This window comes from Meriones unguiculatus, chromosome 14 (assembly GCF_030254825.1).
Source record: "Meriones unguiculatus strain TT.TT164.6M chromosome 14, Bangor_MerUng_6.1, whole genome shotgun sequence".
In the NCBI taxonomy this organism is placed as follows: domain Eukaryota; kingdom Metazoa; phylum Chordata; class Mammalia; order Rodentia; family Muridae; genus Meriones; species Meriones unguiculatus.
This window is the reverse complement of record NC_083361.1, coordinates 77691372-77718751: the sequence shown is the minus strand read 5'-3', so window position 1 is coordinate 77718751 and position 27380 is coordinate 77691372. Positions and strand designations below refer to the sequence as shown.

General features: G+C 38.8%; 1 protein-coding gene across 27 annotated transcripts in view; it reads right to left on the bottom strand.

Moving 5' to 3' along the window:
- The window catches only part of Dlg2 (discs large MAGUK scaffold protein 2), a 1917798-nt gene that overhangs the window by 441531 nt on the left and 1448887 nt on the right, over positions 1-27380 (bottom strand). For all 27 annotated transcript variants that reach the window (XM_060367555.1, XM_060367549.1, XM_060367550.1 and 24 more), the window contains one exon: positions 15098-15234. In XM_060367555.1, the coding sequence (XP_060223538.1) occupies positions 15098-15234 (137 nt within the window). The remainder of the gene's footprint in view (positions 1-15097; positions 15235-27380) is intronic.

Here is a 27380-nt window from a genome sequence, read left to right as displayed (position 1 = left end):
TAAAGAAAATATAAAGAAAAAAACCCACAAAAATAATCCACCAGATTCCTTCTTTACATATTTCTTTAAGTTAGTGTAACCATGTTGTATAGATTATTTTGGAAGCTGTGTGGAAGATTTCAAGTGGTTGTCTGTTTCATTAATATTCAGCAGCATGGCTTTCATTTTTACTGCTTTGCAAGGCTATAACAATAATCTCATGCTAGAGCCTGTTTAGTTTGCTCTTAGTATGTTGCTTCTATAAATAATGTTGCAACAAACAATTATGTGTAGTTATTAAGCTTGATGTATTTTAGCATAGACCCAACTATAATGGCATTTTTACAATTTTTAATATCTGTTCTGAAAGTTCCCCTTGAAACATGTACCAGTTTGCTCTCATGGCAGCACTCCATCAGCTTGCTCTCTCTCTCTCTCTTTCTTTTTCTGTCTCTCTTTTTCTGCCTCTGTGTGCATGTGTGTCTGTGTATAGGGTTCAGAACTAAACCGAACACCTCTGCACGCTATGCATATGATTTCATAGCAGGAGGTATAGCCAGTGACTGAGAGTGACCGAGGGAAAGAGTGTTAATGTAACATAAGGATTTACAGTGAGAACATTTAAATGCCTCACAATTCTGTAAGTATTACCAGCAATGCACCCCTCTTTGTTGTTACAAAGAGAAGCCTATATCAAGTATTATTATAGCTTCATGGCAGGGAAATCACACTGGATGTTTGCAGCACTTATTGGTTTTTAACATAATACAACCAGAAAGACAGCATCAATGGGGAAATGGAAATGATTGTTCAAAATGTATAATTCAAGGTTAGCTTGAGATACAGAGTCAGGTCTAAGCTATATTGAGCGATAGAGAAAACTTTGGCTCATAGAAACAATATATGTATATATATTCATAATATAGATGAATGCAAATGCATGATATGGTTTAACTTGCAAATACACACAATAATTCAACATAGTCAAAGATTAATAAATAATAATACAATAGAGCAATTATAACAAAATTACCAGCCTCACCACCATTGGACTCGTATTAAATAAAATAAGAAACAATAAAATAAAATCATGGTAACATCTGCTTGATAACTGAGGTGTGAATGAAGTGATAATAATAGACGGCCCATGCTACATGAGAATTCTGTGGAAAGAGATGAGTCATATTCCAGCTTGGCCAGAGACTGATACTGTGTGCTTTCATGTACTCCTCATAAAACTGGGAGCTACAGACAAGCCAGGCTGTGCTGCACATTCCCTCTCCTTTGTGCCTTAGCCAGATATGATCTGTAACACTATTTTTCCTGTTATTTTATTATAAATGCTGATAATCATAGCCATAGTAAGTAAGTCCTTATACACAGCCCAAAATAAATGCAGGCTCTATCCTGTGTTATGTATACTAACTTCTTGCAATGATGCTTCTGTCCTCTGTAAGATAAACATAAAATAAAATAAATGTAAGCTATCTAATAGGTTATCATGGTGCCTCATCATTTTAGTATTTGTCACTGAGGCAGAATCACAAGCCAAGTACTTTAGCCTTAGGGATCATTCCTTACAAGCAACTTCACTGCTTCCTTAGCTTTCAGGTCGCTGCTCTAACTAGTCCACATTTCTACAAGATGCAGTTTGTGGGATGGATAAGGGCCATATATAGGGATTACATGTAAAAGGTCCACAGATACGGAGAACGCAGATAATGATGACAGACCTCATTAGAGAGAAATAATAAAAATAACAGGGCCCACATTTATTTAATATTCCCCATCACGTATTTGGAGACCATGCATATATACATATTCAAATTTATTTTTGTTTATGGGAGTGTTTTGCCTGTGTGTATTTGTGTGCATCACATGCGTGACTGGTGCCCACGGAGATCCGAAGAGGACACTGGATCCCTGGAACTAGAATTATAGATGAGCTTGATGTGGAAAAAGAACCTAGGTCCTCTGCAAGAGAAGAAAGTGCCCTTAGTGGCTTAGCCATCTCTTCAGCTCCTGTCATATATTTTTAAACAAATAAAATATTTATTTTTTTCCTTCTAGGTTCATAGGTAATTTTAAGAATTTGACCCATTCCACAGATGAGAAAAAAATGACACTTAAAATGCTTAACTTAGAGCAGGCCAATCAGATTATGTCAGAGGCAGTCCCTCTTCACATTACTATGTAACCCAATTGGACTCTGAACTGCCCTGGGCTACATCTGTGCAGGGGTTCTGGGTTATCTCTATGAATAGTCCTTGGTTGGAGTATGAGTCTCTGGGAAGTTCCCTGTGTTCAAATTTTCTTGTTCTGTTGCTCTCCTTGTGGAGACGCTGTCCTCTCCAGCTCTTACTATTTCCCAGTTCTTGGAGCAGCCCTACCAGGCCATAGTAGAGGACAATGCAGCCACTTTTGATGTGAACTGATAGACTAAGATCAGAAAGGAGAGGAGAACCTCCCCTATCAGTGGACTTGGGGAGTGGCATGCAAGCAGAGGGAGGAGGGAGGGTGGGATTGGGAGGGGAGGAGGGAGGGGCTTATGGGGGGATGCAGAATGAATAAAGTGTAATTGATGAAAAAAAATATTTTAAAAAAATGCTTAACTTAGAACAAAGTGGCTCCACAGGCTTCAAATGGCAAATGCACCAGCTGGGTCAAAGGCCCATTGAAAGACTTTTCTCAGCGTTTACACTTAGGTTTTGTTCATTTGTTCTCTCTGTCTTTTGGAGAATAGAGTCTCCTTGTAAAAGCTGGGCCTGTCCCTTTAAGACCCGGTTGGCAGCCTGAAAAGAACCCAGGCCATACCTCACCTGCTGCTCTGACCCATAGCTCCCATCCACACAATGGGAATTTGTAAACAAAGTTATCCCTGTCTCTTGAACAAAGAGCTCTAGTGTCTGCCTTGAAACCAGCTTGAAGCTATAGTCAGGCTCCTTATTCAATGGGCAAAAATATAAAAGTAGGGGTTCTTTCATATGTTTTTTATTTTTCTCTTTCTTCCTCTCCCCTTTCAGGTCCCTTTGATAGGCTGCTCAGAGCAGATATCTTGTTTACACTTTTACTTCAAGCTAATTCTCTTATTAACGTTTTTACAATGTCTGTGATGCCTTCATGGCCCATCATGCCACCTCTATTTTATTTACTATATTTCTTTTATTTACTCTCTTTTCTTATGTTCTCCCACTCAAGTCTCAACAATGGTTTCTGTGTTTGAAAGCATTCTCTCTCATGATAAAGCTCATTTTCTGAAAGGTAATTTTAGTAAGCTCCTTTCTGAAGCTTGCCTTTCTGTTTCTCCTTAACACATATGTGACCAAGTATTATAAAAGCTGGAAAAATGACTACACTTTTTCTGTGATCAGTGGTGACCCTATGCTCTATCACCCTAACACAATGGACCAAAACCAAAGGTATATACACAAATGGAAGGAACTTTAATACATCTCGCCGTCCTTTGGAAATCTTAGTTTTGATGATTCATTTACTGTACGAACTTGTGACTAAATAAAGTGATTGTGCTCAGCACAGCAGTAGAATATATGGATAGACATGGATGTTCTCTCTAAAAACTTGTCTGCCTAAGCTAGGTATCTCTGAATGTTGTGATCATGGCACTAGAAATATCTACATTGTAAAAACAAAACAGGGACAGATTTTGAAGTTACAAAAATGACAAGGGCATGGAAGGAGACTTCACAGGTTGTGAAGTAACTGGATCAGATTACAAGTGACACCAAGGTTCCATTTTGACTCCTTATCTATCTCCCCAGGTGCATCAGTCATACAGCTTGTTAGAGTATCAGTGAAAGAAAGAAAGATATGGCCAATGCCGTATGTTAAATATTAAAGATATTAAATCCCAATTAAAGATATTAAATATTAAAGATATTAAAGATTTCAAGGACAGACTTCACACACAACCAAGAAAATATTTAGACAAGAATGGGAATTTAAGTCAAAGGTAGACATAGGCAGATAAATGGAAAGAGAGCGTATCGGTTGCTAAGCGTTAGTTTAAGATAGTGGCAGCTTGGTTGTCCTTTATTTGGTGGCAGAAGAATTGAAGTACTGACATGGCAAGTCCCGGAGCAGATACTTTTTTGTATTGGCAAGAGACCAAGTGATTAAGTAAGAGTACATGCATTTGAGGCTGGGCAGATGGCTCAGTGGGTAAAAAGGCTTGCTGCGAGTATGGATCCAGAACTCAGGTAAAACTAGACACAGTAGCTCAAGCCTCTGGAATCCCAGAATACACTAGAGGCAGATGGGGGACAGACAGAAGAGAATCTTCAGAAGTGTGGGAACCAGTTAGAGTGGCTTACACAATGGCAAAGAGAGTCTGTCTTAAATATTGTTTAAAAACAACAACAACAACAACAACAAAAAACAAGGACAGGGATCAGCACCTGAGGGTTGTCTTCTGTCCACATATCATGACACTGCATGAGCATGCCTCAACAGACACCCATGAATAACACACACACACAGACACACACACACACACACACACACACACACACACACACACACACACAGAGAGAGAGAGAGAGAGAGAGAGAGAGAGAGAGAGAGAGAGAGAGATACCTGAGCTTCTTTTCACATGGACTGAGATTTGAGCTCTTTGTCTTGGTGGTTCCTAGCTCTGTTATTTTAGAAAACCCATTCAGCCTTCTAACCTTCAGTTTTGTAATCTATAGAATAGGAACAGCAATAGTCACTGTCTTGAAAGTGTTTTGAAGTATATAATGGCCTCAATGTTGGTTCTTAACCTTGGTACTCTGTATTCTCATCATCCACCTCACTTCCCAGGAAACAGGATTTCTTGGCAGAGTTTTCGTGCTGATCATCTTTCTGTAAACATCTGTGAACTCATGAGTTTAATTAGGGTTCTTCTGATGAAGCTTCTGTGTGGCCTTTAAAAAAAAAATGAGAGTAGTACAAGATCTGGACCAAAAAGTGTTCTTTTGTGCTGAAGTCTTCAAAATTGTTTTTCACAAATTGGGTTTGTTTGGGTTAAGTATGTGTGTGTATTATACTATGAGCTCTCAATATAAAGGGCCTACCGCTGCAGATGATTGCATTCAGAAGAGAGGCATTACACTGATTAGTTAGCTGTTCCTGGCGTTTTTCACGGTCTTTTGATTTTTTCTTTTAATTTTGCATCACGTATTTGACTCTCATGGTGAAGGCTGACCAACTGGCCTGGTTTCAGGGGAAGAGGTGGTGTATGATGGAGTAAGATGTTGTCTGTGGGAAGCACTCCGAGGAGGAGGCGTATGTGCAGCCTCTTCTCATACTTGCAACGCTGCAGAGGCCTGAGGCCAAGAACAAGAAGCTGGAGGTAAGATGATTCAATCTCTCCACAGACGAGATGGCATGGAGCTGCAGCATCATGCCAGGGTGGCAAAACAGCTGATAAAGGAGGTGCTGCGAGCCTCCGGGAAGGGAACCGGGACAGTTTTGTAGAAAATCAGATCAGTGTGAGTGAGCATCTACATCACGGTGTAAACGTGGGCGCTGGGGGGTGGAGAAGCAGTAACGAGCAGGATTCTGCTGTGCAGACTGAATGAACACCTGACATTTAATTTTCATGCAAGACTATTCACGTCCAGGGAACAAGATGGACACAGGGTTACCAAAAAAGACAGTACCCAAAAAAGTGTGACTCAGAAACACTGGAGAAAAAAAAATCCTAAACTCTACGGCTAGCTCTTAAAAAGGAGACAAAAGTAGTTGGTTATAAATTAAGAAGATCAATCCAATGCAGTGACAAGATTGGATCAATGACAAAATTGGATCAGTGACATCAATGACAAGAAAATAAGACTATATAATCTAATGAAAAAAAACTCTACAGTATATTGAAACAAAGTGTTGAGACAAAATTTCTTCTGAAATAATAAATCTTAATAAATAAGAAGTATGTGGATATCGTTATTTTTGGAAAATCAGTATTTTCTCAGTTGTAACGCTTTCAATAGTATATATGCATCTGTATTTTTATAATAAGATTAACTTTAGTTTGGCAAAACAAAAACAAAAACAACCTAAACAAAGAAGAATGGAAACTAGGTAGAGAGACCCTGTGCTGCATGCATGCTGTTTGGCTCTCAGGTTGCTGTCCGGCTGCTACCAGTGAGAATAAATTCATTTAACCTAAATTTGAATTGAGCCTAAGTCTTTGGTCCTTCCCATGAATTCCAAAGTCACAACATGATATAAGGCAATCTCAGGAGTGATAGGAAACTGAATGACAAAGAGGACTGTGTCTTATGTACTATTTAAATTGATTAGAAACACTGACTATGTGTTTAACGTGGTTAAACCTGAGTGTTTTCAGGAATGGAGGCCCTCCTCAAATTTAGTTGTGTGTTGTATGTTATTACTTTATTGAAATGATTCATGATTGAAAACACCTATAAATGGGTCAAAGCTTAAATGTTTCTCTGGTGACTTTGAAAGCAATAAAATTGGTTTCAGTTTCTAGTTTTATGATTTTGAGTCACCTAACACATTTACTAGGAATTCCGTGTGTCAAATGAAGACAATGCTTGTGTTTATTTGGTGCTTTGTGTTTATGATAAAAAAAATGATACCGTGAACTTGCAGAAACCGTGCATTAAAGAAATGCAATGCAGATAAAAAACAAATAATCATAGTCAGACATTGAACTGCTGCTGAGCATGAGGCTAGAAATAGCTTCTTCCTGGTGGGGGCCGCTATCACCCCCTACCATGTTCATGCTCTTACTCCTGCAGTTCCTAGTCTCTCTTTTATCTGCTCTTAATATTTTCAAGGGGAATGACAAATTCATATTCTTTTTTTTTCTTTTTGCGTTCTTCCATATAAAGCATTTTAAGTATCTGGCACTTAATGAGGATTGAAATGAGTTAAATATGCTATAAAATAATGATTATGCCATGTCCAAAGGGATCAAAAGTCTTGACTCTATTGAAAGAGTGGGACAGCCCTGAGCTTTTGCTTTATGTTTGTGTTAATGAGAGAGGTAAAGAAGCAGCTTGAAGGTCACCCAAGCAACTATACACACTTATTTGGATGATCAGATTGTGCCAGGTAGAATGTAAGGAGGAAAACCTCAGACAGAAAGGGAGCCCTGGGTCACCTCAGCTTAGAGGGCACAATCAAAGCTCCAGCTGATGAATTTTCTTCCCCCATTAATCACTCATACATTTCTTAATCTTTCCTTCCATAGAAAGAAAGAACAGAATATGAGAGAGGTATTTTGATTGACTGAAGCTTCCTTCATAGCACTGGTCATCAAATGGACAGAGCAGTGTAAAGCCCATGGCAATTCATGAGGTAAAGGAAGAAATTCCATTAATATTGATCACATTTATGTTTATTTCTTGTGCAGAATATATTAACATAATGACCTTATTATTTTTTTAACTTGATACAAACTAGAGTCATTTGCTAAGAGGAAACCTCAATTGAGAAAATATCTCTGCTAGATTCGCCCATGGGGATGTCTACAGGGGCATTTTCATGATTCATGATGAATGTGTGAGGGCCCAGCACCTTGGGGACGGGGTTGACCTTGGGCCTGTGGTCCTGGATGATATAATAAAGCAGATAAAGAAAAGCTACCCAGACTAGCTAGTAGGCAGCACTCCTCCACGGCCTTTTCTTCTCTTCCTCCCTCCATGCTCGTGCCATGCTTGATGACTGTGTGGGATGGAGTGTGACACTGAGAGATGCAAGATGAAGTAAATCCTTGCTCCCTAACTTGTTTTAGGTCCTGGATTTATCACGGCCACAGAAGCTGTAGTTAAAATGTGCATATGCATATCTGAAGATCCTGGCATGTAGGAGAGGCAACTTTTGTGCCTCTCATCCATGCCAGTGGAGTGAGCTATTAAAATAATTTTGGGTTCGGGCATGTGGCTCAGTTGTGCAATGCTTGCCTTCTACATACAAAGGCCTGTATTCAATTTTTATCACCACAAAACAAATAAGGAAACAATTCAAGAGTTAATTCTCGGAACTCCAACTGAGAATAGTGCGGTAAGGGCCTTGTAAGGGCAGGTGTGAGGAGTACAGGAGTTTCTCCTTGCACAGTTTGAATTGTGGAAGTCTGTCCTGGAGGAAGGATGACACTGCAGCTCACAGTGTTTATCTAAGGTGGGTTTCCACCATCAGTGGATGCCCTGTTCCTCATTCAGAAAATTTCCACATATTTGCATTATCTTCAACACAATACCAATTGTTACTGATGGTTACAGAAAACCAGGCAGTTTTATAAAGCTAGCAAAAGTTAACCAATTTAAATCCTCAAGATTCATTCAGAAAACAGCAGTTTTTTGTTTTTTGTTTTTTGTTTTTCTGTTCTCCAAACCCATTTGATGTTTTTCTCACATCCTTAGCTTAGGAATAAAACTAAGACCCTTTTACACATCTCAGAGCATGCTCCACTGAATTCTAGTTGTGTTTTATAAGTATCATTTTAACAAAAGTATTCCATGATTAATAAGGTTGAAAATTACAGTCAGTATAAAAAAACATTTCTTGAGTAGAGTACTTCACAGATCTTTAATATGCTTTTTTGTAAGTTGATATATGTTCATAATATAATTTTATATGTTCATTTATTCTGTTTTAATATGAATTTTATTTATGTTCACTGAGGAGTCTCAATAGGGTTACATACAAGTTTCAGAATTTCCCAACCTTTTATGATTTTAGAGTCCTTTAAAATAACATAGGGAACTGAAAAAGATCATCCTAAGTGAGGTATCCCAGAAGCAGAAAGACACAGAGGTATACTCACTCATAAGTGGATATTAGATATATAATATAGGATAATCATACTAAAATCTGTATACCTAAAGAAATTAATTGAGAGGGAGGACTCTGGCTAAGTTGCTCAATCCCTATTCAGAAAGGCAAAGAGGATGGAAATCACAAGAGGAAGAAAACAGGGAACAAGACAGGAACCTACCACAAAGGGCCTCTGAAAGGCTCTGCCCTGCAGACTATCAAAGCAGATGCTGCAACTTATAGCCAGATTTAGGGCAGAGTTCAGGGAATCTTATGAAAGAAGGGGGAGATAGAAAGACCTGGAGAGGACAGGAGCTCACAAGTAGAGCAACAAAACAAAAAAATCTGGGCACAGGGGTCTTTTCTGAGACTGATACTCCACCCAAGGATCATTCATGGAGATAACCTAGAACCCTTGCACAGATGTAGCAGCTCAGTGTACAAGTGGGTTTCATAGTAATGGAAACAAGGACTGTCTCTGACATGAACTGATTGTCCTGCTCTCTGATCACCTACCCCTGAGTGGGGAGAAGCCTTACTAGGCCACAGAGGAAGACAGTGCAGCCACTCCTGATGAGACCTGATAGACTAGGATCAGAAGGAAGGAGAGGAGGACCTCCCCTATCAGTGGACTTGGAGAGGGACATGGGTGAAGAAGGGGGAAGAGGGTGAGATTGGGAGGGGAGGGGGGAAGGGAGCTACAGGGGGGATACAAAGTGAACAAACTGTAATTAATAAAAAATAAAAAAAGAAATACTATTGAAAAAATAAAATAAAATAACACGGGGACATGAGTAATATTTAAAAACATACCGAGAAATGCTAATCCAGGGCAATGGTACTATGCTGTAGAGATCAAAACAAATGAATACGGGTGCACCAGGCTTGCCTAAAGTGACTTGGAAGAATTAGTGGGTCTGACTATGACTAATACATAGTTCTTCAAAGGCCGGTTCCAGTGTTTTTCCACTTGGTTTCAATGCCTTTGTCATTCCTTTCTCCTTTTACTACTTCCCTTTTAAGGAAAAGAGAGATGAATTCATTTTCTGCAGAAGTGTATAAATTCTCTCACTGACATTTTTTCTTTAAATGTCAAACAGAGGTTATAGGGGGGAAAGTGTAAGATTTTAAACCTTAAATTATAACATGACAAGGGCTTGACAACCAACAACTAATGTTACTGCTCCAAAAATGACAAATGATACCAGATTTAAAGTCTCTGGTATTATGAAGAAAAGGTAAAAAGATTACACTTTTGTAATTTATTTGGCTCTGAGGAGCATCTTGCTAAGGTTTAAGAAGAAACGCTGTGTGGAAATACATGAAAGATTGAAAAAAAAAAGAAACTTCAGTGTTGCCAACTTTTGACCATCTGTTTCAAGAAATTCAAGACCAAGTAATAATCTATTTGCTTAGACTTCAACATTAAGTTACCAGGATAACTCACGAACATTTTCTGTCTCTGGTAGTTACTTAGTGCCATGAAGCAAAAGATATTAAAATATTACATAAAGAAACACAATATACACCAAATATTTGGGTGTCCAGGCAACATAAGACTAGCTCACCATACAACCTCATTTCAGACACTGGAAGCTTATGGCAAAGGGGACAGCATAGTTCTTCCTTACAGCCTAATTTGTGCAAAGCTCAGGTTGTATAAAGTTGCCTACGTCTTTAAAAGTGAAGAATAAGATATTAAGGAACCCAAAGATGTTTTAAGTGAAATTTATTTATAACAAATAAATGCATGAGTAATAACGTACTTCAGAAATGAGAGAGAATGTGTCAAACATCTTAAAAGATAGGCAGGGATGATGCTGTACTGCAACACAATACAAACTTATACCTATATGTCTCTATATATTTCCATATATATGTATATATGGAAGTAGTCATTGCCATTTCTAAGGGGCAGGAATATGAACAAAGGGCGAAAATTATAGAAAATAATTTTTAACCATCATGAGAAAAAATATGTAATGGTGGTTAGAATCCAGTAGGTATCTGTTGGGAAGTATTATACTTTCCACTCTTAGAAGGGTCTCATCAGTAGTGAAATGCCACCTCACACAGCTGATTTCTGTGATATTCGGAGGTTCCAGATAGAGATGACATTTCAGATTTAAATTCTAAAACATAAGAACTTCCTTGCAAGGAAATGTATACTCTATATGGTATGAATCAGGAGATGCCCAACATGAGCCAAAGGGGGTATTATTAAGACTATGTCTGCTTTTTCAAAGCTGTTGTCTCGCTTGGTGGAGGGTGATTAGAGATTTCTAGAATTGTGGGTATACAGCCACAAAAGCCTAATAAAATTAATAGTTTAATATAAAGTAATTTTTGTTTGTTGCCACTCTCAGGATTTTGCTTAAGCAAGCTCTTCTGTTAAGTCATAGCTCAATGCAGAGTTTCATTTTGGGCCCAGTGTACTTAAAGCACTCTGAGTGAATCACACTCTGGGGACATTTTCCTAAGGACCAAATGAAGGAAGTGGGGTAAACAGCTTCAGAAAGAATGGATTATTTGGAGAAAAATACGCAGTGTGCTGCAGCTGGTAAGTCACAGAGTCTAAATCATGTGCACTTCCTTTGGGGGAGAAGAGAGAAAGAGCATGAAAAATAGACACTATGAAATTGGGGTTAAATGGAGTAGCAGGAGAGCAGTGACAGAGAGCTTGGGGGCTGAAGTAAGATAATTGGTGTTCAGGGTAGCTTCACTCATTGTCTTTATTTGTTTGTTTGTTTGTTTATTTATTTTAATCTCAGGGTCAGTTTTTTTTTTCTTTTAGAATATTTTAAGGGGAACCATTTTCTTTCATTCCCAGATTGCACTTGCCAGTTGCCTTGGAAGTACTAATTATGGTTTTCCTTATTTAGGATAGAAGAGAACTATTATTGTTGAAGGTTCATTTAAAAAAATTCATTCCTTAACACATTACTAGAACAGTGATTTTTTGAAATTATCATCTTTACAATGAATATAAAAATTATCGTGGAAAAATACCATAGCATCGGAAAAATTCATTAGTAGAATTATATGGATGTAGGCATCTTTTTTTCTTAGAATATGAAAATGTGTCTACAGATTTAGGCCCAGCTTCAAGAAATCAGCAGACAGAACTAGGATGACTTCACAATAGCATCAGGTGAAAGAATTCTGGGAAAGCTACATCTAAATTCTCAGTATGTCAAAGACGACACCTGTCCTAAGGCAGCCATACTTGAAAATGAAAGTTTCCTCTTTATTTTCAATGTAGCAGCATGTTGAAGATGGTTTCATACTTTATTATCATGTCAACATGATAGACAAAAGTTATTCATATCTTTTTTGTTTTTTCTTTTTTTTTCTTCACAATTTATTCATTATATATCTAGATTGAAGTCCCCTCCCTCAACTCCCCCAGTCCCACTCAGTCAACTGAGTTCATGATAGAGGCAACCCCTGCTCCCCTCACTCAGAGATTCACATGGAGACTGAGCTGCCAACTAGCCACATCTGAGCAGGGGGTCTAGGTCCTCTCCATACATGGACCTCCGTTGCTATATCAGTCTCTGCAGGACCTCCTGGGCTTAGATCTTGTAGTTTTGTTGGTCTCCTTGTAAGGCTCCTGCCCCCTCCATATCCCTCCAATACCACTCCTTTCTTCCTCCATAAGACTCCCTGCACTCTGCCCAAAGTTTGGCCCAAAGTCAGAATCTTCTTTGTTCTCCTGTTGGGTGAATTCTTTTAGAGCATCTCTATAGTAGGCTCCCATCCTGTTTCCTCTTTTCCACCACTTCTGGTGTTTATCCTGTTTGCCATTCTGAATGAGATTTAAGCATCCTCCCAAAGGTCTTCCTTAGTGTTTAGCTTCTTTAGGTCTATAGATGGTTGTCCTATATTATACGGCTAATATACACTTATTAGTGAATGTATGCCATGCCTGTTTTTCTCTTTCTGGGTTACCTCACTCAGGATGATCTTTTCTAGTTCCATCCATTTGCCTGAAAATTTCATGATTTCTTTGTTTTTAATAGCTGAGTAGTATTCCATTGTGTAGCTGTACAACAATTCCTGTATCCATTCCTCCGTTGAGGGGCATCTAGGACACTTGCTCAACTATGTTCATAGCAGCTTTATTTGTAATAGCCAGAATCTGGAAACAACCTAGTTATTAATATCTTAAGTACCTAAAATAATTTTTTCTAGTTTGAAAATGCAATATCACAAAGATCAGTTTTTATATCGAAAGCATACAAAGAAACAACAGTTTCACAGCTTTTTGATAATAAAGATAGTGATGACTTTTGTTGGTAAAGAATTTGGAAACTCTGGGTAACAAGATTGACTGAAAGTCTTATTGGTGTGTTCTCTCTCTCTCTCTTTCTCTCTCTCTCTCTCTCTCTTTGGACTGTGCAATTTGATAGGATATTTTCTCATAGTAGATGTCCTTCCTAAAGAGTAGCTACCCCACAGAGCCTGAAGCGATGATCTTCCATAACCAGGTGAGGCTTCCAGTAGAGGGATTCGGCCACCAACCCAGCTGCAAAACCTTCAACTACAATTTGTCCTGCCTGCAATATGTGCTGGGGTAAAGGTGGTGCAGAGCTCGTGGGAATGGCCAACCAATGACTGGTCTAGCTTGAGAGCCATGCCGTGAGGGAGCTGATGCTTGGCACTACCTGCAGGGCTAGGAACCAGAGACCTAGGATTGAACTAAATATAGCAAAAGAAATGAACAAAATAATAATAATAATAATAAAAATATTAAAAATTAAAAAAGAGCAGCTACCATTTGGGAAATGGCAGGTGGATGAGATACTTGTTAAACTACTAACCAAATCATAAGCAAAAGAAGGAGAGACAGAATTGATGGACAGATTCAACAAAATGAATGCCAACCTATGCACAGGAAACCGTGTCACTTGAGGTGATAGACATGCACGGACAGCCAGATTGAATCAACTGGAAAGCCACTTCTCTTCATCTTTAACGTTAGGATCATGGATAAATTAGTAAGCGTCGCTAGACCTGTTTTCTTTTGCTTATTGGAAATTGTTCTGTCATGGGAAATACATGTTACCCTATAAAGAAGTATGAGATGTTTATGAAACTTAATATATACCACATAGAGAGATGAGTTCAGCACAAAGGCTATTCACAAACGTGAGTTGGGCCATGGGGATGAAACAGAAACTCTCCAGGGCCTAGAGAAGTAAGAATAGCTAATAGAAAACTTTGATGCTTAATCTCCTAGACTTCCATATATCATGAAATGATCTTTCTGTTGAATTGTAAAGCCCACTCTTCCTCTAAAACTTTTCATAAAGAAATAGGAGATAATGGTTCCTTGGGGATATAATTCATCTTATGTAGCTAGACAGGCATGATCAGATCTTGGAGCCCTTGTAACTTTGGATAAACTCTTCCTTCGTAGTAAGCCTTTTTACTCCATCTCTGGGTTTCCCTGGTAACTCTAGGCAGAAGAAGAGAGCATCCCAATCACTCCCTGAAGATATACATTTTCATGTGAAAAGTTGGAGGTTTCAGGGCTTTGCTGAGGCCCATTAAAGAAAGGATATTTTCTCTTGGTCAAGACGTCCGGCCTTTGGGTAGAGAACTGACATTCTGATATACTCCTAAGAGTCAAACTTCACGTATTGTCTCCTGTCTTAAGCAGTAATCCTGCTGTGTCTGTCAATCACCTGCTCAGGAGATCATTGCTCATGAAAACAGATTCATTTGGGAACATGCTAAGTAAATGGGAAGAGTAATTATCTCCTTAATAAGAAGCTATATTTCTCCTTCCCAAAAGCCTGTCCCAGGGCATAGCAGCTCATGGAGACTTCACCATGCTGCACTGCTAAGTCTCCTTGCTTTTTCTTTTCCATCTTTATATCTCCCTTTCTTTCAGATGCTGGACAAATGCCAAAGCATGTTTTCCCAACACTAGGGCTTCCCCATTCATTCTATGAAGCTCATTTTTTCCTTTCTACAGTCCAGGTGCTTGCTAATCTCCGTGGCTGCACAGGTATGTAATGAAAGTTAAATGAGTTAAAGGCAAGACCCAAATCTGAGAAGATTGCTAGCCAAGAAGAAAAAAATCAAAAATCAAACTCTGTCAGCAAGAGCACATTGCAAGGGCCGTGAGATGTAATCAGGTGGTGGTTATCTGTAAACCCAGAGGAATGAAATAAGACTCTTTAGAATTCTGAGAAAATAAGTGTCTGCTGTTTAAACCCTCTAGTGTAGGGTATTTTGTTACATCTTTCCAAGCTCGGACACTCATGCAGTGAGACAAAGAAGCATGTAAATTTGTGCACAATTTTGCTTGGGTCACACTCACCATTAGTAGTCTGTCTCCTACTTGCAGCCTTCCATCTTTCTGTGCAGCTCCACCATCTATAATTTTTGTTACATAAATGCTGTTGTCTCCAGGAATGTGCTGGTTCCCCACCCCTCCAGCAATACTGAAGCCTAAACCTAGGGAAGCGAAACGGAAAATGAAAAACAAATGCAATTAGCTATGTATCAACAACCGAAAAAAAAATTTAATTAGTACGCTTTTTCCCTTGTAAACGGCAGCAAGGATTCTACCTTAATCAACTTTCCTTTCTAAATATTTGAAGAGCTTATTGGTTTTTGCTAAAGAAGCAAAGGTCTTTTTGGCAATCCTGTGTGAATTTCAGTTTTGTTCATTTGAGGACGGGGCCCCTAAGCACTAGTGAGCTCATGATGAGTAACTGGTCCGAACCCAGGTACAGCAAAGCACAGAGCTCTTATCCCCTTTGAGGGGAGAACTGTATTTTTATGTTGAGTAAGGGAAAACACAGGTATGGTCCTTGATTGTACAGAGCCCAGGGTTCATCTTCATACTGATTATTACACTAGCATAAGAAGTACATGCTTCCACCAACCGACTGGAAGACTGTCTTGATTTATGATTTTCTTTGTTCTGTTAATATAATAAACTTCATAAAACTATTTTTTTATGTTGGAAAATGGAATTTGGGGTAACCTAAATCTGTGTCCCCAGGTTGTTGTCATTCATATTTGACTGCAGCATGAACCACCACCTATCCCCTTTGATAGGAGAGATAGTTATGTTGAGCCGGGAGAAACACAAGTGCATTCCTTTCTTATGCAGAGCCCAGGGCTCATTTTCATGATCACTGCTACTCTAGAACAGAGAGAAGAACCACAATCATTTGGTGGGTGTATCTGGATACTCTTGACATTAAAGGATGAAAAATACAGTTAAGGTCTCATCCAGACTGTGAGATGAGCCGAGAAAGTTTATGCAACCATTTTAGAAAGCCAATGGAGGAAAAATGACAGGAGATGCTCTTTTTACATTTTTCCTCTGGCCATGTTGTCATATTTTCATATTTCCTGGTACCTAGTGTTATTAACTAACTGATAGTGAAGCCACTGACAAAAAAATGTGAATCATCTCTATGTACAGCCTTATGAACAAAAATTAATATATTTATTTACTTCACATCCCAAATTCAGTTTCTCCTTTTTTTCTCCTCCCAGTCCTTTTCCCCAATCTCCCCACCCCCAATCAACTCCTCCTTCATTTCCCTTCAGAAAAGGGGAAGCCCCCAAGGGGTACCAACCTGCTCTTGGCACCTCAAGTCCCAGTAGGACTAAAGCGCATCCTCTCCCATTGAGGCCTGACAAGGTAGCCCAGCTAGGGGAAAGGAGTCCAGTGGCAGGTAACAGAGTTAGAGACAGCCTCTGCTCCTGCTGTTGGGAGTCCTATAAAAGCTACACAACTGTTACATATGTGAGGTCCTAGGTCCATCCCATGCTGCTCCCTGGTTGGTGGTTTAGACTCTGTGAGCCCCTATGCACCCAGGTTAGTTGATTCTATAGGTTTTCTTGTGGTGTCCTTGACACACCCCCACCCCCCAGCTCCTACAATTCTTCCTTCCCTTCTTCAGGATTCCCTAAGCTCTACCTAATGTTTGCCTATGAATCTCTGCAGCTGTTTGCATCAGTTGCTGGGTGAAGCCTCTCTGATGACAGTTATGCTAGGCTTCCGTCTGCAGGTATAGCAGAGTATCATTAACAGTGTCAGGGATGGGCTCCTTCTCATGGCATAGGTCTCAAGCTGGACCAGCCATCAGTTGGCCATTCCCTTAATTCTGCTCTATCTTTAACCCTGTATATCTTGCAGGCAGGACAAATTATAGGTTGAAGGTATAGTGGCTGGTTTGATATCCCATTCCATCCATTGGAAGCCTTGCCTGGTTATAGTAGACGGCCATTTCAGCCTCCAAACCTCCCATTGCTAGGTGTATTAGCTAGGGTCACCTTCACAGATTCCTGGGAATTTCCATTGCCCTAGGTTGAAAGTTGTTTTTTTTGTGTTGAAAGTATCAAGAATAAATAAATAAGACACCTTCACTTTAACTTTTATAATGAATGGGAGACTATAACATCATTTAAAACATGGACTCTTGTATTGTAAGCAATGAATTTTACCCTGGTTTATGAAACGTTTATTTATTTTTTATGTTAATATATTTTATTATTATCATTTATTACCATTTATTCAATTTGTATCCTGGCTGTGGCCCCCTCCCTCATCTCCTCCCAACCCCACTCTCCTTCTCTCTTCTCTCCCTGTGCCCCTTCCCTAGTCCATTGATAGGGGAGGTCCTCCTCCCCTTCTATTTGACCTTATCCTATCAGGTCTCCTCAGGACTGGTTGCATTGTCTTCCTCTGTGGTCTGGCAAGGTCACCCGCCCTCCCAGGGGGAAGTGATCAGAGAGCCTGTCATTGAATTCAGGTCAGAGACAGTCCCTCTTCACATTACTAGGGACCCCATTTGGATACTGAGTCTGTGGGCTACATCTGAGTTTGAGTTTTAGGTCCTCTTCATGCATTGTCCTTGGGTGGGGTATCTTGTTTGGGGTATTAGTCTCTGAAGGGTCCCCATGGAAATCATGAAGTTTGCAGGCAAATGGTGGGAACTAGAAAAGATTATCTTGAGTGAGGTATCCTAGGAAGAGTAAGACACACATTGTCTTACACATGGTATATCCTCACTCATAGGTGGTTTTTAGCCTTATAATATAGGATAAACATACTAAAATCTATGGTCCTGAAGAAGCTAAACAACAAGGAAGACTCTAGGGACGATGCTCAATCCTCATCCAGAAGAACAAAGGAGATAAACATCGGAAGCTGGAGACAACAGGGATCAGGACAGGAGCCTACCACAGAGGGCCTCTGAAAGACTCAAGGGATATTGAAACAGAGGCTGAGACTCATAGCCAAACTTTTGGTAGAGTTCAGGGAATCTTATGAAAAAGGGGGAGATACAAAGACCTAGAGGGGACAGGAGCTCCAAAAAGAGACCAACAGAACTGAAATGTTTATTTTTATTTAACTGTGGAAAGATACTGCAAGAGCAAATTATCTGCTGACTATAAATTATTATAAAGTAATGATTGATAGACTCTTTATGAATATTATTGACTATATATTCAGCAAAATGCTTATAGTATATATAAAATATAATTAATACACTAGTTACTAAATATTACAGAAAGAGAATAATTGAAGTCCAGTGGAAATAAACACAGACTTTTGTTACTTTCTTGGCTTAAAAAAAACCATACTGAATAACTGATAAAGTTGTCATAACATATTTTGGCACTTTATATAATAATAAAAATGCTTTTATAAACATTAACTTGATTTCTTTATGCTTTTGATTATAAATATAGTGTAAATTTAATATATGTCTTTAAAAAATGGTGAGATAATTATTTGGTAAATTACAAAGTTATTCCCTGTAATTATATTGAAAATGCAATAGTTTTGTTGAACAAACTATAATAGTTGTGAAAATGGATTCAAATTGATAGAGTAATTAAAGAAAGTGTTATCTTTTTTTTTTTTTTTTTTTTTTACTGAAGTGAGTAATTATTCTTTACTGATGTTTTGCCAACTCATAGAACCATGAACACATTTGTCTCCTAGGACTTAAAGAATGTGTTTTGTAATCAATGACCTAAGAATAAATGATCTGTCCATAAACTGGCTTTTCCTATGAACTTTAAAATACACACTAGCTGATATTTCTCAAAACTGTAATTTTACTGGCTAACTGAACATAAGTGCATCTTAAAAGTCTATTTTCAATACTTTCATTGTCACATGCAGTTTTCTGTATTTGTAGCACAATGGAGGTCATTCCAAATGCAGAAAAGAAAAAGGTTAAAGACATATCTAAATACCAAAGACAATCTTGGTTCCAGAGAGTTATGGAACACATTGCCACCATAAAGGAGATTAAGTCCCACAAAGAAAATAACTAGAAGTTGACATTTGAAGTTGAAGACTGTACTAAGGCCTTGAAATCACTAAATACTGTGGATATAAATACAACAGCTTAAGGCTCTTTTCTTCTTCTTCTTCTTCTTCTTCTTCTTCTTCTTCTTCTTCTTCTTCTTCTTCTTCTTCTTCTTCTCCTTCTCCTTCCTCCCCCTCTCCCTCCCCTTCTCTTCTCTCTCTTCTCTTCTCTTCTCTTCTCTTCTCTTCTCTTCTCTTCTCTTCTCTTCTCTTCTCTTCTCTTCTCTTCTCTTCTCTTCTCTTCTCTTCTCTTCTCTTCTCTTCTCTTCTCTTCTCTTCTCTTCCTCCTCTGCTCTTTTGAAATTAAGTTTATGTACTTCTTTTTATCTTGTGACTCTAGTCAAAGTGAACTCAGGTGTTTTTAGTACACATACCGAAAGAGACCCAGAGAATGTGTCTGATGGCACACAACTAAACATTTCTCTTATTTCATTGAGATCAAATACATTTTAAACAAACACACACTGAATACATGAAGTATTTTCAGGTATTATTCTTTTTATGATTTCTTTGGACATGATTTCACTGTGTTGTTCAGGCTGGTCTTGAACTCATGATTTTCCTGCCTCAGCCTTCTAAGGTACCAAAATGACAAATATGAATATCATGCCTAGTCATATTCCATATAGTCAGTTTAACATGTACATAATAAGAAACATGTCTAGATAGATAAAACAAGTTTACTTCTAGGTAGAAGTATCGATCTATGTTGTAGATGCATTTTTATTCATTCATTTATTCATCCATCTACACATTTGTTCATTCATTCAACCAACATCTTCTAGATACATTCTATGATTTTCTTGGTTTGCTAAAGGGTGGTATGTAGCACAAGACAGGCTCAAGCTTTTTATGAAGCCAAAGCTGGTGTTGAGTTCCTGATCCTTCAACTCTCTACCTCCCAAGTGCTAGGATTACAAGCATTCATGTATATTCATGAATATTACAAGCCCATCTATAGTATAAATTATACAGCCAGTTTCTGTCTTTTGTCCCCAAGAAGGTCATCCTCTTATATTTTCTTGGCTACAATAGAAAGAAAATATCTAGATACCTTAAGGCCTTATTCAAATACCAATTTGTCTATAAACCCAAATCTGATCTTTCTATTAAACAAAGTCCTTAACTGTATCCTCCATTGTGATGATTAGATTTAATTGTCAAGTTGATACAATCTAGAATCACCTAGAAAAAGTTTCAGTGGGAAACTGTCTAGATCAATTTTGCCTTTGTCTGTGCCTATGGGGCATGGCCTTGATTATGTTAATTGATGTAGGACGACCCAATCTAAAGGTGGACAGTACTATTACTTGGGATTGGGGCCTGGATTCTATATGATGGGAGAAAGTGAGCTGAACATAGCATTAATTCATTGCTCTCTGTTCTTGAATATGGATATAATATAACCAGATGCTTAGAGTTTCTGCCACCTTGATTTCCCTGCAATGATAGACTAGGAGTTGGAATTTGAGGTGGATAAGCCTTTCTTCCTTAAGATGCTTTTGTCTGGTATTATTCTTTTATAATGGTAACAGGAAGAAGTGAATATTTCTAGCCTATCACCATGCTCTCTACTTTTTTTTTTTCTTAGCATTTATTACCTTGTAATACATCTCCCACGTGGCTTTCCAGTTTTGAGAAAGGCTCTGTCTATAGCCAAGGCTGGCCCTTGGATTCTTGGTCTCACGTAATCTTTCTACCACAGCCTCCCAATCAGCTGGAATTACAGGTACACACAATCATATATGTTTTGTGCTTTTTCTTCTTGGTGAAAAATTCAAGCTCTACAATGTCGAGGATTTTTGTTTTATATTGTGTAAACAGAAAAAAAATGGATACGGAAGGTTCAACATAAATATATTCAAAGTGAGAGAAAGAACACATGATTGTAAAAGGAGGAAGAGGCAGAAATCTCTGAAAAAAATTTCTTACCTCTGAAGATAAGATTGGTGGCTTTGAGTTAGTGAGGGGCAGAAAACTGAGCAGCCAGTGGAACCAATGAGTATGTGAGGCACGCCTCTGGATTCAGAGAACTTATGTCACCTTTCTACCCTCTGTCAGCCCAGAATTGATGACAGTTACAGAGCAGGGAGAGGGCAGCGGCAGAGGTACCATCTCACCCCGACTTGTTTATCTAACAGCAGTAGAAATTCCTTTCTCAATTTTCTCATCAAAAATAAAAGAGTGGCTCCTTCTATATCCTGCAGAGATTGACGTATAATAGACCCTGGATAAATACAATTTTCTGCTTCCAGTGAGCCCCTTAAGCTGCTGAGAAAAATCAGACACCTAAAATACTTTTGATAGGCTGTGTATGATGGTGGCTGGGAGAGTGTGACATCTTAAAGGGTCTGGAAAAGGACCAGTGAATGGGGCAGCATTTCAGCTTCATCTGAGGTTGAAGGAGAATTTATAAAAGAGAGTCCACCTTTGACACCAGCTCTCCCTCCAGATTCCAGACATACTGAATGACAGCAACAGTAAAACCCAGCTTTCTTGAACTTGACACAGAAGCAAGATCCCCAGGAAAATGTGTTTGTGGTGTGATGAACTACATCTACCAAGGCAGTGCAATATAATTATAAATATTTGAGTCAGCAACACCAAAACTCAGTGTTGTTAATAAATAAAAGTTCTCATTGGTCACCAGTTTCAAAAGAAGCCTTTATGAAAAGGGTAACTCTGGACCATGCAATTAGCCAACCACAAAGTCAACTCAATGAGAAGATCCGGTAGTGTTCACCATTATACCACCTCCTGTGGGAACTTTGGTCACTAAAACAAAAACTAAACATCCCTATCTTTACACGTAGCTATATACACAGCTAATATAGAAAACTCTACACAATCAAATCACAAAGTGAGACAAAATTAACAGATCTTCCTGGGCTCCCGTAAAGGATAAAGATATGCCAAACTCAAACTGCTAATCCCCTAAATTAAAAATGTCTGACAAATACGGATGTGGCCGTACGATTTCAGGATTCCATGTGGAAAGGTGGATTCACTCCTTTCTGAATTTATTTTCTCATGTTAGCATAGAAGATGCAGGTACAGGGAAGGAACACATGAAGCTTCCTAATACCTTTGATTGACCTGTTCACATATTCCTCCCTGTATAAATAGAGAAGCCAGTGAGCGGATCGCAGTTCTCGCTTTCAGTGGTTGTCTGCCTACACTGAGGGGGAGGTGTCAGTGCCAGGCGGGGGCTGGAGCTGAAGTCTTGGCAGCATAGATTGATACTGTGCTTGGGAAGCACAGAATAAAATGAAATACTTAAAAATGTCATATGATCACAATGTGCCCATCCGTTCCTTGTGGGTGGTAAAGCACTGAGCCTTGTTATAGCCAAGAACCATTCAATAACTCGCTTCGACATCATTTTATGTGACTTTACTGGGACAGCCCTTGAGGGCGTCTCCAACTTGATGTTATTAAACAGCTTGGTTCTGTCACAGCTTACTTAGGATCTGCCAGAGTGGCTATTGCTTTGTAGAAAGCCCTCCTGGTGCTCTGCAGTTCTGAATATGTTTTTATTGAACGAGAAACACTGAATTGCTACTGAACTCGAGCTGGCCACTCCTCGAACATACCTCCTCTCACAGGCAATTTAATATTTGAATGCACACACATGCCAGTTAAACAGAAAGAACAAAACAATCCAGCTTATGTGTCTGATCAATACTTAGACTATTTTGACATCTCTTTACATTTACAAAGAAAAGCTGCTTAAAATGACCAGTTATATGCTTTTTTTATTTTTATTTGCGAGGTGAATGAATACCTTTCGTCACAATGGATCTTTGTAATTGAAAGTCAAAATCAATTTGCCTATTCTTTGGATGCTTTTAAGGTTCAAAAGACAAAGTTTTGGAGTTGAAAACAGTGGCCCTTTGAAAAAGATCCATGGTGTTCCGAACTCTTTACAGGGTCTCCCACAGATTGCCCAGTTAAGTACTGCAGCCAACACTGAGGATCTCTCTTCTAGTACCTATTGCATGAAACTCATCTATACTTTTGACGTATAACTTTCATGTCTGCTTCTTTTTCTTTCTCAAAGGAGTAAACATGTTCCTGTTTTCTAAACCTTTATTTGTTTCCATAGGAGCCTTCTTGCTTTTCCTTTATTTTCCTCCTCTGGGATTGGCTATTTTTTTCTTATCTGAAAAGATATTTTCTTGTACTCATAACAGCCTTTCTTGTAAGAGCAGAAGTTTGTGAACAGTGATCCATGTATAATTCCCAGCGCCACTGACCATACAGAAAAGCCCCTTAATTTCATCCTCTTCAGTTCATATGCCACAGTCTATGTCCATGGCATCCCTTAGGTTCGGACTACTTCTGCAAAAGGCCCCTGGCACCTGAGTGTTTGGAACCCATTTTATCATAGATACAATTGAAGGTGTGTTGAGACTGGATAGATGTATGCTTGTATCCAATGACTGATGTCCTGACAAAAAGAGGAAGTCTAGACGTCAAAACACACAAGGAGAATTCAAAGAATGATGGAAGTTGATATTGGAAAACTGGATTATAAACCATACCCTTTAAGGCATACAAGGAGTTTCAATGATCTTAGAACACCCTCTCCCTCAGGGTCTTCCGAAAGGAAGCAAGCTGTTGACACCTCCACCTCAGATATGTAGCCTCAGGGCCTGGACACATCTGTGCTGTGTGAAACCATTCACTTTGTGGTGCTTTGTCGGAGCGGGCTTCAGAAAGGACCACAACTTCCAGTCTTCAGGGGTTGAGTGCTCATGTCCATATGCAGATCTTTCCTTTCAAATGACAGTCTTACTAATACACTGCCATCTGCTCGTCATTCTATTGTTGCCCCCACTGGTAGTGAGTACAGCTGGCTGTGGAAATGACAAACAATCTCTATAGGTGGGGAGCACAGCCCACTACTCAGAACAAGCCCTGTGACTTTGATATGCCTTTGCATTTACTGCATCGCCTGGAACACTGCTCATGAGTTGACACTCCCACCTTCCATAAGCTGTGTTTCTCAACCTCCCCAGTGCTTCCACATTTTAACACCGTTTCCTATGTTGTGCTCACCCTAACCACAAAAATTATGTATTTGCTATTCCATAACCCTAATTTTGCTACTGTTATGAATCATAATGTAAATATCTGACATGAAGGATATTGGATATGTGACCCCAAACAGCTGCTTAATATTATCTTCTTTATTTATTTATCTGACTAGTCTCTGTTTTGTTTGATTTTGATGACTTAACTTACATACATGTTGTGTGTCTGTATGTATGTACATGTACATGTGTGTGTCTGTGCCTGTCCACATGTATACATGGAGTCTAGAAAAGGACATCAGGTGTTCCCTCTATGACTTTCTGCCTTATTATGTTATAGACGATTTTTCTAAAGCTTGCCAAGTGGACTAGGCTGGGTATCCAGCGAGCTCCTGTGATGTGCCCATTTCCATCTCCCACACTGGGGAACATAACAGAGTGCTTTCCCCTCTCTAGAAAGGTGTTACTCACCCTTTTTACTCTTCCTTACTTTTCTGCTACCAAATTTTGTCCAGGGAAGCTAGTCTTGTCTAGAAAGTTTTATGTTCCTGAGCTCATTTGGTCCATTTCACATGCCTTACAAATTTACATCTTTAGAATATGTGATGGTAAGTTCCTTGAACATGTCAACTACTAGGAGAGGTATTATTAGAATTCATTTTCCCTAAAGGGACAATAGGAATTATCAGTGTAAGAGAAATTTGATTTTTTTACTCACTCAAAGGAATATCATCTGACCAGTTTTCTTTGAATGTTACAAATGAAAGAACCTGCTCAGACCACAGGCTCCTGGGACTCAGGACAGTATGGTTCTTCTCCTATAGATATGTTCTCCTATTGGTCAGGTCCATGTTATCATACCTGAAGTGGCATACTCTCTAATGTTACAGAATGACAATATAACCTAGGTAATAGGTCACCCCTCTACCTGCTATCACACGAGTGGGATTAACCGCTAAAAATTAACTGCCATTTGCAAACCAACCTTATTATAATTGATGTCCAAATACTTTACAGACTAACTTCGAGGCATCAAGACACCAACACACAAACTAATAAAAACAACAGATTATTACGAAGAAACAAAGCCATTTCATATGTTAAAACTGGATGGTGATTTTCTGGTTGGCAGAGAGGTTGCTGTGAAAACCAAGTGAAAACACCTGAAAGTAACTAAGAGCATCTTGGTGTATTCCCATCAACTAAGACAAAGCATTGTTCAGTAACATCTTGCTTGCAAGGTCCTTCCTAATCTCCACTGACTGCATATAATGCTTTACATGTCTTCCTCCCTTGGTGTTGTATTTCAGTTTGGTTTTGTTGCTGGAGCTTAAACCAGGGGGAGAGAAGGTGGTATTAGAAGGGGAGGAGGGAGGGGTTTATGGGGGGGATATAAAGTGAATAAAGTGTAACTAATAAAAGTTAAAAAGAAAACTAAGGGCATGTTTGAAATTCCCACATGACTGAGGCTCTCTAAAGAGAGTGTGTTGGACAGGGCTAAGATCTTTAGTAACAGCAACTGTATAAGGTCACCTTTGCCTTGTCATGAAATGGCTTACTGTGAGTGAAAATATTTTGCATCAAGCCCTTTCATCTACACAGTGATTTTACACAGACATTCGAACAAAGGTTAATCTTATACTCTAACCAAATTAGTTGGCTTTTCAAACATATTCTGTGACACAACTGAACACATTTAATAAATACTTAAAACATATTACATTTCAAAAATATTGATAGGTTTGTTTTATAATCTGTAGGGCGGTTTAATAAATTTATGTCGTGGTGACTGTGTGGATGGCAAACAGATTAAGGATATAAACCTTGCTTAGTCCTAGCTATTGGAGCTACATCATAATAATTTTAGCTTTCTAAGCATCAGGTTTATCAGGAGAAGATCAAGGAGGCTAATATCTACTTTCTGAAATTATAATGAGAACTATGATAATTTATGAAAAGGTACCACAAAATACACATACCAGTGTGCGGACAGAATTCATTACCTTCTCCTTGGTTTTAAAGATTATAATGAACTGAATGTGATGATAATTCTTTGTAACTTCTACCCATTTATAATTCCATAAAATGTAGATAAGAGATATTAGCATATAAAATGAATTGCCAGATGTAAAATCATGTCTAATCGTTACCACATCATCTATCAGTTCACATTTTGTTTTACAGACTATCTGATATATTACTGTATATTTTTACAACACATTTATCTCGAAGGAGAAAAGCGATGTATTACGGAGCTGGGTTCCAGGCTCTTACTTTCTGTCACCTTCTCAATGATTCTGCAATACTTAAGTCACGCGGGTTCTTTAACTTGTGAGGTGACTCTAAGAATTTTGCTTGTGCATCACATGAAATATAATTAATAGTATCCATACATTTAGAACTGCATCAGCTTTGATAGCCTAGTTCCAAGTACGCAGAAACTGTGAATATATCTCGACAATTGACGTAATTAGCCTGAATGTTTTTGAAGAAATAGGTTCCGTAATTTTCAGATGTACAGCTATTCAGATGGCTGTCGACAGATGGCTATTTAATCAGGATTGGTTTAGTTAGTGTTCCAGAACATCACCCACTTTCTAAAGGATTTTCAAAGACTTTTAATAAATATATTGGGGAAGAGTATGGAAAAAGACACATAATAATACTGAATCAGGTGTTAAAGCCCAGTGCTTTCATGTGCTGGAGAAGATAAACAAACAAACAAACAAACAAACAAAAAACAAAACAAGTGAAATCGATGAATCCAAACAGATTGTCAAAATTGAATTTGCTACTCTCAGTAAGGAAGGATCAAGGAGTAACTAAGATGCGGGAGGACTGGGGACACACCGGAATAAGAGGCTCTAGCTACGGTGAAGGCGCATCACTGTTCTGAAGTAGCCACAGCAGCAGCCTCTTCACCTGCCGCTCTTCTGCTTGTTGCGCAGAGTTGGGACAAGCAGATGCGCTCACCCTTCTGCTTCATGCTCTTTGCTAGGGAAACATTTACTCTCAATGAATATTTGCTGACTCCACGAATAAGAAAACAGAGCAGAAGCGGTAGGCTTGACTACAGGCTTGCTGATCTCAATTTCTTATTGAACACGTTATCAAAAACTCTTTGCACTTCTTTTCGGTTTTCTTGTGTGGTGTTGGAGATTTAATCCAGATCTTTGCACAGGCTGGGGAAGTGCTCTACCACCGAGCCACATCCTCTAGAC